This window comes from Ictalurus furcatus, chromosome 28 (genome assembly GCF_023375685.1).
Source record: "Ictalurus furcatus strain D&B chromosome 28, Billie_1.0, whole genome shotgun sequence".
Lineage (NCBI taxonomy): Eukaryota > Metazoa > Chordata > Actinopteri > Siluriformes > Ictaluridae > Ictalurus > Ictalurus furcatus.
The window spans coordinates 3,827,019-3,838,107 of record NC_071282.1 but is presented as its reverse complement, the minus strand read 5'-3'; the positions used below and the strand labels follow the sequence as shown (position 1 = coordinate 3,838,107).

At 40.4% G+C, this 11,089-nt stretch overlaps 1 protein-coding gene across 4 annotated transcripts; it reads right to left on the bottom strand.

Annotated features, from left to right (window-relative positions):
- Positions 1-865: 865 nt before the first annotated feature.
- Positions 866-9,025, bottom strand: ccdc15 (coiled-coil domain containing 15). 4 transcript variants are annotated; one of them, XM_053618608.1, is made up of 10 exons: positions 8,680-9,025; positions 7,325-7,474; positions 6,955-7,140; positions 6,645-6,758; positions 6,413-6,556; positions 4,923-5,024; positions 3,192-3,295; positions 2,340-2,531; positions 1,657-1,805; positions 866-1,171 (listed from the first exon to the last, which is right to left on the bottom strand). In XM_053618608.1, the coding sequence occupies exons 1-10, from the start codon at positions 8,872-8,874 to the stop codon at positions 1,059-1,061; spliced, it is 1,449 nt and encodes a 482-aa protein (XP_053474583.1). In that variant the 5' UTR covers positions 8,875-9,025; the 3' UTR covers positions 866-1,058. The 4 variants fall into 4 exon arrangements, with proteins under 4 accessions (XP_053474583.1, XP_053474584.1, XP_053474585.1 ...); XM_053618609.1 differs by having other exon boundaries at positions 6,434-6,556; XM_053618610.1 differs by lacking the exon at positions 6,413-6,556.
- Positions 9,026-11,089: the final 2,064 nt, after the last annotated feature.

Genomic DNA, 11,089 nt, shown 5'->3' with positions numbered 1-11,089 from the left:
ACGTACAGTCATGAAGGTCCTGGGATGGCTATGGCACTACAGGGTGCACTAACTTATTGCAGTGCTCTGTGGGATTTCAGAACAAGCCAGTGGAAAACTTCTCCCCAAAAAATAATGCACTTTATAATCTCACGTAAAAGTACTATATAATAAATTAGTTTATTATTATTTCTGTTTTTTCTCTGTCTTTTAAAAGGAGCTACATTTTTTTTTTTTTTTTACCTTTAATTAGGTTTCTATTTGTATAGATTGCCAAAGCTTCCCTAAAATACTCTGTAAATATGATACCTTTTAACATTACTCTTGTTTTTTTTTTGCATTCATTCCTAATTTATAATGTTTGTCATTTTATCAACTCTGTGGAACCTTTTGCGAAAGCTAGGCCTTCATGACACGGTTCTACACACAACCTTTATGAGAAGATAAAACACAGAAATGACCACCCTTTAATCGTTTCCATTATGCTAAATGAGGACGTAAGATCTGACCATTCATGATCATACTTTCTGCCTAAACCATGTGTATGTGTGTGTGTGTATGACTGGAAAAAAGTCTAGGTGAAAGGGCAACTTCCTGATTGCCAGCCAGTCTGGACACTGGATCTAATAGAGTATTTCCACGTAGACTTTAGTCTGACGCTGTATTGACCCAGGCAGCAATTCGGCAGGTGGCTATCACGGAGACGTCGGAGGGTTGAGCATGCACTTGTAGGCTGCTCGCACAGGTGACCAAAGGTTATTTGGGCATTCTGATATGTAGTCGAAGACAGGGAACGATCATAATGAGTGCAGAGATAAGGACAGCGTCTGTGTGTGGACGACGGTCAATACCAAACGTGATCAATAAAGCAGTACAGAAGCTGAGGTGAAGTAAATCACACTTTTATTTGATTCCGCACAAACCTTCATACAAGGTCATTCTTCACGACAACGAATTCACTAATATAAAAATCACCTTTCCAAACGAACACCAAACTGTTTCTTCAGTAGTCCACTATGTTGAGGTATTTGTAAACGACAAACCATCATCCTCGCATTAACAGAAATAAAAAACGAAGGCTAGCTGTGGTGCGTCAGTGTGCGCACGATTTTCCGCGTGAAGCCCCCGAATCCCGCGCCGCCTTCGTTCAGCTCGCAGCTCAGCAGCACCGAGTGCAGAGCCTGAGCATAACCTGCAGGGAACGTCACATGAGTTACTTCACAAATCTTTGTTAGGGTCAGATTTTCGATAATCAGAGTAGTTTTAACCACTTCAACCTCACAGGACATTGTGAAATACTCGTGGTGTTAGGTTATGTTTAGTTGACGTTTAACAGAGGTCTCAAACGGGCCAGCTCTCAAGGGTGTGCCCGTGGCGTGAATTACAAACACAACAGCGACCTCGAATAACTGGACCTTTCTCACTTGCAAGCGCAGCAGCTGAATTAGCAGTAGATAAGTCTTACACTGGTGTAACATCCAATGGAATCCAATTTAAAATGTTGTATTCTTGAATCTGATTGGCCAGAAGGTGTTTAATAATTTTCTAATGATTGATTCCAATTAGAACTCTAATTCGAATCACCGGCTTTAATATAGGATTGTTTTCAAGACTAAGAACCTCCACGACGAGTGATGAACGAGCCGTCGTGGTCGCATGGTCGTGCCTGCTGCTTACCTTTAGGATTGTTGTAGAAGACACAGTTGTTGGCGCAGGTGTCAGGGTGAGAATCCCAAAAACTCTCGCCACAGCAGCAGAGTGGAGGAAGCTCGACTTTCACCTGCTCCAGCTTCTCCTTTATCTGTGCTCGCAAGGCTTCGACGTACCTACAGCCAAAACGGGGGGGGGGAAAGAAAAGATGGTAACACACAGGGGTGCAACACAATGGCTCCTGTTTAGTGCTCCAAATTGCTGTATATGAAATGGGCGTGGCCTAAACCAGAAGGTTGTTTTAAGTTAAATATGAACGTTACCACTATGTCCTCAGAAAATTTGGCAGACATGGAAGGTGTGTGTGAATTCTGGCACTGACAGTTCCTCAACATCAGCTACATCACTTGGGGATGTTTGTAAAACTTGTAAACAAATTCGTAGCCTAATTTAAACCCCAGCAACCAAGTACGCAGTTACCAAGTATGAATGGAGGAGCAGTCCACCTCCTTTTTATCCTCCTTCCTTCAGAGAAATATATTCGCTTACATCGCTAGTAAGAATTCCCATTGAATGCTTTTGTATACTGTTATTGGATAGCGCACAGATCCAACTGCAGGTGTGTTTTCCCTGAACGCACTCATCAGTTAATGCTTAATCTCTTTTATTTTATTTTATTTTATTTTTTTTAAATGTCTTAGCAACTCAACCTTGTGGTCTCTTTGGATTTCTTCACTCGCGCTCTTCTCTTCTCCTCCTCCTGCTCCTCTTCCTCCAGCCTTAGCCGCTCCAGAATGAGGCGCTCCCTCTCGGCCAGCTCCCTCCTGCTCTCCTCCCGCTGCCGAGCACGCTCCATCCTCCTCTCCTCCTCCTCCCGCTGCTGCTCCTTCTCGGCCTTGATTCTAAAGATCAGGCAACATCTGCACCATGAGCGCTCCTTCGAATAATTCTTCCGGTTAATACTCACTTGATCGTTCAAATTCTGAGCAGTATAGAAGGATGGATTTGATGTGGAAAAGACTAATTGGCGCTGTGGCTTTACATACAATCCTGTGCACGTAATAAATAAACAAACAAATAAATAAATAAATACAACTGTGAAAGCATCTAAGTGTAACATTGGTTACTTTATTTGGTTCTTTCTGTCATGTTCGCACAAATTATTGCCGTTATGGAAAGAGTCTGTCAAACACAGCGCATAGGAAACGTATGAATCAGATCTTCCTCTCACACTTAACACCTAAGGGAGGAAAATAAAAAGAGAAGAGAGATAAATGATTAACTGTATGACGAACGCTCATCCTTACTAACGTGACAAGCTGACAGACACACACTTCTACCACAGTTTCTGAACGTTGGTGTCTGAACGTGGCACTGCGGAACGGACGACTGAGAAGCTTCTGAGGAGAATTATGAAGCGCGAATAAACTCGCAGTTATAGTTCTGGAGCCTTTTCCGCCAAGTTGCGAACTGCAAATGGTCACCACGGCAACAGTAAATAGCCTGCAACAAAACCATTTTGTGTGTGTGTGAGAGAAAGAGCGAGAGTGTTGAGCACACACCTGGCGATTCTCGTCAGATGTTTCTTGCGTCTCTGGTGCTCCTTCACCTGCTCCCGCTCGGAGTCCATGACAAGACGGCGATACATCAGGAACTGAGAGCGTCTCTGTATGAATAAACAATGGCGTCGAGTGGTAGTTTGTCTCTGCTACCCAAGAGACAAACATGAACAGCATTCACAAGCGTTCTTCTCTTTGCAGAATTCATGAAGGATCAGAACCCACCAGCTCTGAGGAAGTGTTCATTACCAGTCCAGAAAAAAATGTAAACAGAAGCCTGAACGAGTAAAACTAGCCAAATCCACCGCATGGCTTTTCTTAGGTACTTTGAAATGATAAGATTACAGTGTATTAGGGATAGGAAACACTCAAATAACCACAGTCCACTTTGTAACGTATAAATGTCATAAGGACGTGAAGAAAGTGTCATTTCTTGGGCCACTTATAAATAAACGAAATCCCACAGAGGGTCCAGGATGATGTTAGCACTTGGGAGAATGCGTTCTGGAGCTGTGTCTAAAGAACTATTTCAAGTTGTAAAGATCAAACGTCAAAGTTTTTTCATGCGAATTTCATGAAAAATGTGAAACAAAAGTAATGTTACTATTGAATCTTACAATAACGTGGAGGAGGGCCTTAGACTCGAGTGTTGCACCGTGATGTCTACACATGCTGGAGGGTGGGGCTAATTTTATCTTTCATGCCGTCGAAACACATGCAGTAGTCAGAAATATCCGAAAATCAGTCAGAAATGTATATCTTTAGTGGTGGGAGGTTCACCGCGAGGCTGTAAATGAGAAATGTCACAATTTTCAAGTCGTGTTTCTAATGCATCTGTCAGTACGTTTACATGGACAACAATAATCCGATATTAATCCGATTAAGACGATACTCTGATTAAGAAACTACCATGTAAACAGCGATTATTGATTACCTTAATCCGACTAAAATCATACTCGAAGTAATGACGTGTGCCGTTAATCGCTCTATGTTCTATGACATGTAAAACGGGAACATGAAAGGAATATTCTAAAAGCGACTCATGTAAACACCTTAATCAGAATAGTGTCTTATTCAGAATAAGGTCAATAATTAGATTACTGCCGTCCATGTAAACGCAGTCTGTATTTGTTTTAATGTGTAACTCTTTTCAAAACTCCTGCATGTGGCCTCCATGTGGTTTCCTTTTGCTTCTATCATTTTGTACAACTCAGTTTTCCCAAACCCCGAGGATTGCGTCAGCATTGAGCGTCGAGTGAAAGTCCTTTGAATACATTTAACTGCAACCGAAGCCCAGCGGCAAACAATGAAAATCCGGCCAGAAATTGTGCACTCCGGGCTTTTCAGTTCACACTGAAGACTCTCAATCATCATTCGCTCGCATCAGTGGCGCTTCATTTCTGTACTTCTTCACTTTGAGCATGTAAATATATCACGCAAACGATCTGTACTGTATTTGCAGATTATTATATACATACGTTCTAGCTGTATCACCATGCATTGGGAGTACAAGCTTTTAACCTCTTTGAACTTTACTACAGCACGGACAAAATCCTTTGCTTCTGTTAAGGTTATCCGAGGGCACAAACACTTGAGTGCTTATCAGTTAAACCCAGCTGGTGTTTGAACGACGAGGACAAAGGCTCATTAAAAATGAAACCATTCCAGAGAGGAATCACCCAGTTAAATACAAAGTGGCGTTTTAAACGATGGACGCTGTGTATATGTTTTAACCTGTCTCATCTGCTCCTCTGGGTCCTCTCTCGGCCACAGCACCCGGGTGGATCTGTAGTCCGGGCTCGTGGGATGTGGTTCTCTCGACACCCTTTCACACACCTAACCAAACAGATTAAGCACAGTGTTCAGGAAATCCATCAAATACTCCTCAAACACTCAGGGGCTTAGAGGTGGGCAAAACATCAACTTAGTACAACATGTCTTTCCGATGTCAATGTCGATATATCGCTATTTAACGCATATATATTTTTTTCCGTCCATGCGCAAATTTCCAAAAAGTCTGCAGAGAAATGCCTACTCAGCAGGACGTCGAGTCAACGCGCTGAAGAGCAAGAAGGAGAAGTAATTGAAAAGCGTCAGCCAGACACATGCGGTCACATACTTCCTGGAAAACTTGCTAGGTCATCGTTTATTTCGAAAAATCTGGTTCCATCAGCTTTTCTCACGTCTCCTTTTATGTATGAAGATTAACAACTTAATTTTTTAAAAAGTTTTTTTATTTGTGGCCTGGGTGATATAATGATATTGCGAAAAATTATGTCACAAGGTACTTTTTTTTTGGAGCTTTTGCTGGGATGAGCAGGATTTTATACCAATAACCAATTCTATAAATCAAAAAAGTATAATTGAATTATTTTGCAGGTGGGTTCTTAGCAAACTTACAGTATATACTGTAATATATGGATCACAGCATGATATTTCATGTAAAGCAAGGTTTATTTAAAAAAAATTTTTGAATGAGAAAAGAGCAAAAAAAAAAAAACCACAACTGGTGGGGGAGCAGATGTTTCTAGCTGTTATAGCGATGATAGTGATAACAGTATAAATGTAACTAGAAGCGCATAAAAAGTTCTGTAAATAATGAAAAATGGGAACTGTGGTTAAATCGCTGTGGTGTAAGAGGAATACGACACTTCGGAACATGCTGTTCAGGGTGGTAACAGTAACTTTATTTCGTGTCAGGATGCATCACAGCACGCTGTTGTTGATTACTTGTCTATAACTGTATACCTAGTCGTCTTTTATTCCTAAAAAACAATCAGTTCTCGAAGTTGATGTGTTGAAAGCAGGAAAAATAGGAAAGTGTAAGGATCTGAGCGACTTTGACAAGGACCAAATTGTGATGTCTAGACGACTCAGCAGGTCTTGTGGGGTGTTCCCAGTATGCCGTGGTTAGTACCGACCAAAAGTGGTCCAAGGAAGGACGATGATCATGATAACCCAGTCGTCTAGCCATCACAATTTGGCCCTTGTTGAAGTCGCTCAGATCCTTCCGCTTGCCCATTATTCCTGCTTCCAACACGTTAAATTCGAGAACTGACTATTCACTTGCTGCCTAATAAATATGTCCCCCACCCCTTGACAGGTGCCACTTTAACGAAATAATCAACGCCATTCACTTCACCTGTCTCTGGTTTTAATGTTATGGCTGATTGGTGTATATAATCCTATTACATATAATGCAAAGAAATTCCAAACATTCCTACCACATCATTCTGAAAAGTCACCGTTTTGCTATTCTGTGAACAAAGCGGTCGATCGTGTTGCCCCGCCAACAAAACCTCTTCTTCCTCCCCAAGCCCATCTTCATTTTCCTCCTCCTCATCTTCCATTATTCTCCCGACAGTCTTCTGCCATGAAACATCACAACCGGTCTTAACACTGCATGGCGGAAAAATGTCACACAGACATGTCAGTGATTAAGGGAGTGAGACTTACATCTCTATTTGGAGACACTTTCCATATTCCTCCTGGAAGCTCCAAGTCCTCGCCCTCTTGGACGGTTTGGCACGCAGCCAGTCTGTGTCTCACCTGCTTCATGACTTTGCTAAGCTGGAAAACCAAAGATAGACATCACAAATGGAAAGCAAGTAGAATTAGAAAATAATAATAACGCTGTTAGAGTTTGGCACTAAAAAAAAAAAAAAAAAAAAAGATGATTACTGTTACACGCCAGTCTTATGAGGAGCAGAGCTAACGAATTAACATAAAAGAAACTCATTCGTTTTCATCCCGTTCCAGATGTTACCTGATGTCTGTACTGGTTAGCATCATCACTGCTGGCCACCTTGAGCTCTTGAGCCGTGACCCAGCGTGCACTCGGGCTGCAGATAGCGAGCTCCCCTTGTGGCCAGGATGGAAACGGACTCTTCGGAGGTGTGAGGCGATGGGCGGAGACACTGCTCTGCTGGAATACTCGACACTCCCTTTCAACCTAGAGGAAAAAACAAACAAACAAACCAACCAACAAACAAACAAACAAACAAACAAACATAAATGACATACTGTGTGTGTCTGTTATCAATCTTAAATTTATTCTTTTTTTTTTTAAATCACTGCTTTTATCACTTAGTTCATAAACAACTTCATGTTTTTTTTGTGTCTGTCTCTTGGCTTACGGTTTTATAAGACTTCTGTAGCTGCCGCTGTTTATGTATTCGGGCCTGCTCGGATACCCGTCTGCGCACCGCTTCCTGGAACTGGCGCAGACTCTCCTCCTTCAGTCTCCGGGTTTCTTCAAGCAGCTCCTCAGTGAGCAACGCGCGGACCTGGCAAAAAGACGGAATCGTGAAGGCGCGATGGTGAAAACGATCTCGAAGCATTTTGTTCTAATAACGTTCGGTTATGTACGATTCCTAGGTATCAACTTCGAATTGCATCAATTTGAACACCTCCTCACTAGTATAAAGGCATGGATCTCAAAGTGCGGTCCAAACACAGGGGTCTGTGAAGCATAGACCGACGGAACCTTAGGTATTGATAGTGATACTTCCTGTTACCCAGAAATAAAACACATGGGGTCATGCCGTTATGGGAAAATAATCCATGATGGGTGATGATGGTGTGATGTGAGGTGGAGTTACTCCTACTGTGATTTATTTCCCTTACACCACAGCAATTTCCCAAAAGATGACCATTTTTGATGGACGACATGCAGTACCTTTTAATTTGTTTATAGATACGTGTAATATTGTCAGAACTACTTCTTATCGCTTACGTTACAGCAGCTATAAACAGTCATTCCCTTACCAGTCTATCCGAAAACACAGCTTTTCACGCTACCAAGAAACCAGAACATACATAGCCTTATTCTTGACTGTGAAAAAGCTCGGACACCGGAGACTCCTTCCAACTATGTCGAATAAATGAACGTCTCCCCACAGAAAAGGTCACCGTATTAACAATAACAACAACAACATAAGGTTTTATAGCAACACGCCTAACTGACTGGCACTTTAATTGATATATATATATATATATATTTAATTACAACTACTTGTTTATTGCTGCCATTGGAGTTGACAGATGTAATGGCTTCAGTGAACTAATAATTATGATGATACATATATGCTAAATGTGCTTTATACAGTGATACCTACCTAATGATTCCCGCCCATGTTCACGAAGCTCCGCCCCCAGGATCTTCGGTGGCCCATAAAATTTCTACAAAATGACTGACACAAACAAGCCTTCCGGATCGGAAGTCATTTCCCCAAAAGACTTAATAAATTTTTGCTGGGGCCACGACTTCTTAACTAACCCACTGTTTACTTAAATGACGTTCTACGTATTTGTCAGGTTAGTTGTAGAACTAAGGAATAAAAATATCGCCTACTGCGTCTTTAAAGGAAACAGGCTGAATCCCAAACCCTATATTCCCTCTTAAGGAGCACTACCTGGGATATGAAACAAAGGCTTCTGTGCCCTAAGTAGTGCACTGTGTGGAAAGCAAGATGTGTTTTTAGTTACTTACCGCTGGATGCTCCTGTTCCTCATGTCCAGTCTCGACCCATGCGCCGACCGGAACCACCGCCGGGTTCCTCTCGGCTAAAACCCGCATTTCTCTCTTCTGCTTTCTCCATCTTCTTGGGCTTAACACCTGTCCTCCATCTTTTATTCGACCTGTCTGGCTTGTTTCGCTCTTCCTGACATTTCTCGGTTGACTCATGTATACGTTACTAGTTTAACGCCTAATAAATAACTTGTTTAACATCAACTATTTTTTTTTGTTGAATATCTTTGTATTAGTATGAACATTACTAGCAGCACTAGCTGCTTCCAACGATTCAAATCTTGTTGACAAGTGACGCCAGCACCTTCGCAACCGCTTTCCACGCCTTTCTCTAAATCCTATTGGGTGAAGCTAAAGAATCGTACATCTGATTGGTCGTCGTGGATGTCATGCAAACAGACCGTTCGTTTGCGCTACGCCTATTTTGCTCAACATATTTGGTCCCTGGTGTAAACATTAGCCGCGACACATTAGTTCCTATGTATTATTTATGCAGGGAGTGGATTATTTTCAGTACATTATATATACAGTACTGTGCAAAAGGCACATGCATAGAAAGGCTGTAAAGCAAAGATGTCTTCAAAAATAATAACATTATATCATAAATATATATATATATATAAACAGTAATAAACAAAGTAAATTCCTTGTCTTAGGTACAATTTGTGCAGTTTTATAAGGAAATTAGCTGGTAATTTTTTTTTTTTTTTCATTTTTATTTTTTTACTGAGCATCTTGGAGAAGTTCTTCTGAAGACTTTGTCGCATTCCATGTATTTTTGTGACGAAACCCAACAGCCTTCATTATTATTATTATTTTTTTGTCTGAAAGTGGTCTATTACATAAATGTTGATTTCTTTACTGACATACAATTTTTTTTTTCAACATTAAATTTTGTGCTGGTTGGATAAGTGAGTTTTTTTTTTTGTACTGACTCAATAATATCATTAAATTTAATTTGGTACAAAACAAGTCAGTTCTTGTTGTCAGCTGTAAACAGTCGTTCCCTCACGAGCCTCTGTTTTCCCTCTCTTTTGAAGTACATTTAAAAACAAAACAACGCTGCAGTTTGTCATGTTTCCAGGAGACTCCGACACTGGAGACTCCTTCCATAAATGCGAAATAAACTCCACCACATCGACGATTATACGCTTTTCTTTGTTAAATAACAACACATTGTTTCAAAATCTGTCTATTATTAGCCCTATATTCAAGTAACAAGAAAGTCTTCAGGATGGATGGATGTTTGAGCATTGAGGTCTAACTGCGTTTTTGACTTATTAACGTCTGGAGAGAGAAGAAAAAACAGAGGCTGGTGATGGAACGACTGCTGTAGAGCTGTTGTAACATACGTGATCACAGGAATTAACTTCGATATTAAAAGGAAGTACAAATGGACAGAAAGTACAAAGACATGCTGTTTTAGGAGGATAATCAACTTTGGGGTGGCAACAGCATCACAACACCCTGTTGTTGATTCCTATAACAGTATCACTGAAGCAGCATGTAGTTCCCTGCTTCATGCTTTTTTTTTAAGTACCAAAAATTTTCTTTAGACACATTCTTTAGACAAGTCTGATCCTTTTTTTATGGTAAAAAGACACAGAAGGTGATAATGTGTATATATAACACCATACCATAACAATTTTTTCATTATTTGCATAATTGCACGAAATTGACATCAGCTTTAAATATATATATATATATATATATATATATATATATATATATATATATATATATATATATATGTATATATATATATTTAGATAATTGTTACAATGTTTTGCCTACACTATGAACTTTTCTTTCTGTTTTATAATTCCAAAACAAAATAATAATTCATCATTCTGTCCACCAGCCATTTGTCTTGCTGTCTCCGGCGTATACGTCGATGCCTGGACATGAACCAACACAAGAATCCTCAGACAATGCTCGCTCTCAGCTGCTGGGTCCGCTCACAACAAGGAGCCCACTGTCCCTTTTGTATGATTCAGCAAGCACATTCTCTCTCAGAGAGAGAGAGAGAGAGAGAGAGAGAGAGTGAGAGAGAGAGAGAGAGAGACACCAACATGAACTGTATTTACCCTGCAAAGTTACATAACGCTCAGTATGGTGTCACCTAGATCAAAATGGAAAAGACCATCATATACAGTCCATTTGTGTTTTATTTCTCCATTGTAATGCCCTTATAATTTATGCAAACTCTCCACTAAGCAGTCATGAAATGTGACAAAAATCAAAAAACATGTTCTAAGTTCAGAAAAAAAAGAACAGAAATGAAACAACATTGTGCTACTCACAGTCATGTTCAAGCAAAAGGAAAGAAGTGCACATGGTATTTAAAAGTTTTGTACAGATGTTTGATTCA

What these genes read in the sequence shown, in the direction of transcription:
- ccdc15 (XM_053618608.1), bottom strand. Translation starts at nt 8,874, where the DNA reads ATGAGTCAACCGAGAAATGTCAGGAAGAGCGAAACAAGCCAGACAGGT. An exon ending in CTAACCAGTACAGACATCAG is followed by an intron (nt 6,759 to 6,954) that starts GTAACATCTGGA and finishes TTGGTTTTCCAG; the next exon opens with CTTAGCAAAGTCATGAAGCA. An exon ending in CTTCTACAACAATCCTAAAG is followed by an intron (nt 1,172 to 1,656) that starts GTAAGCAGCAGG and finishes CGTTCCCTGCAG; the next exon opens with GTTATGCTCAGGCTCTGCAC.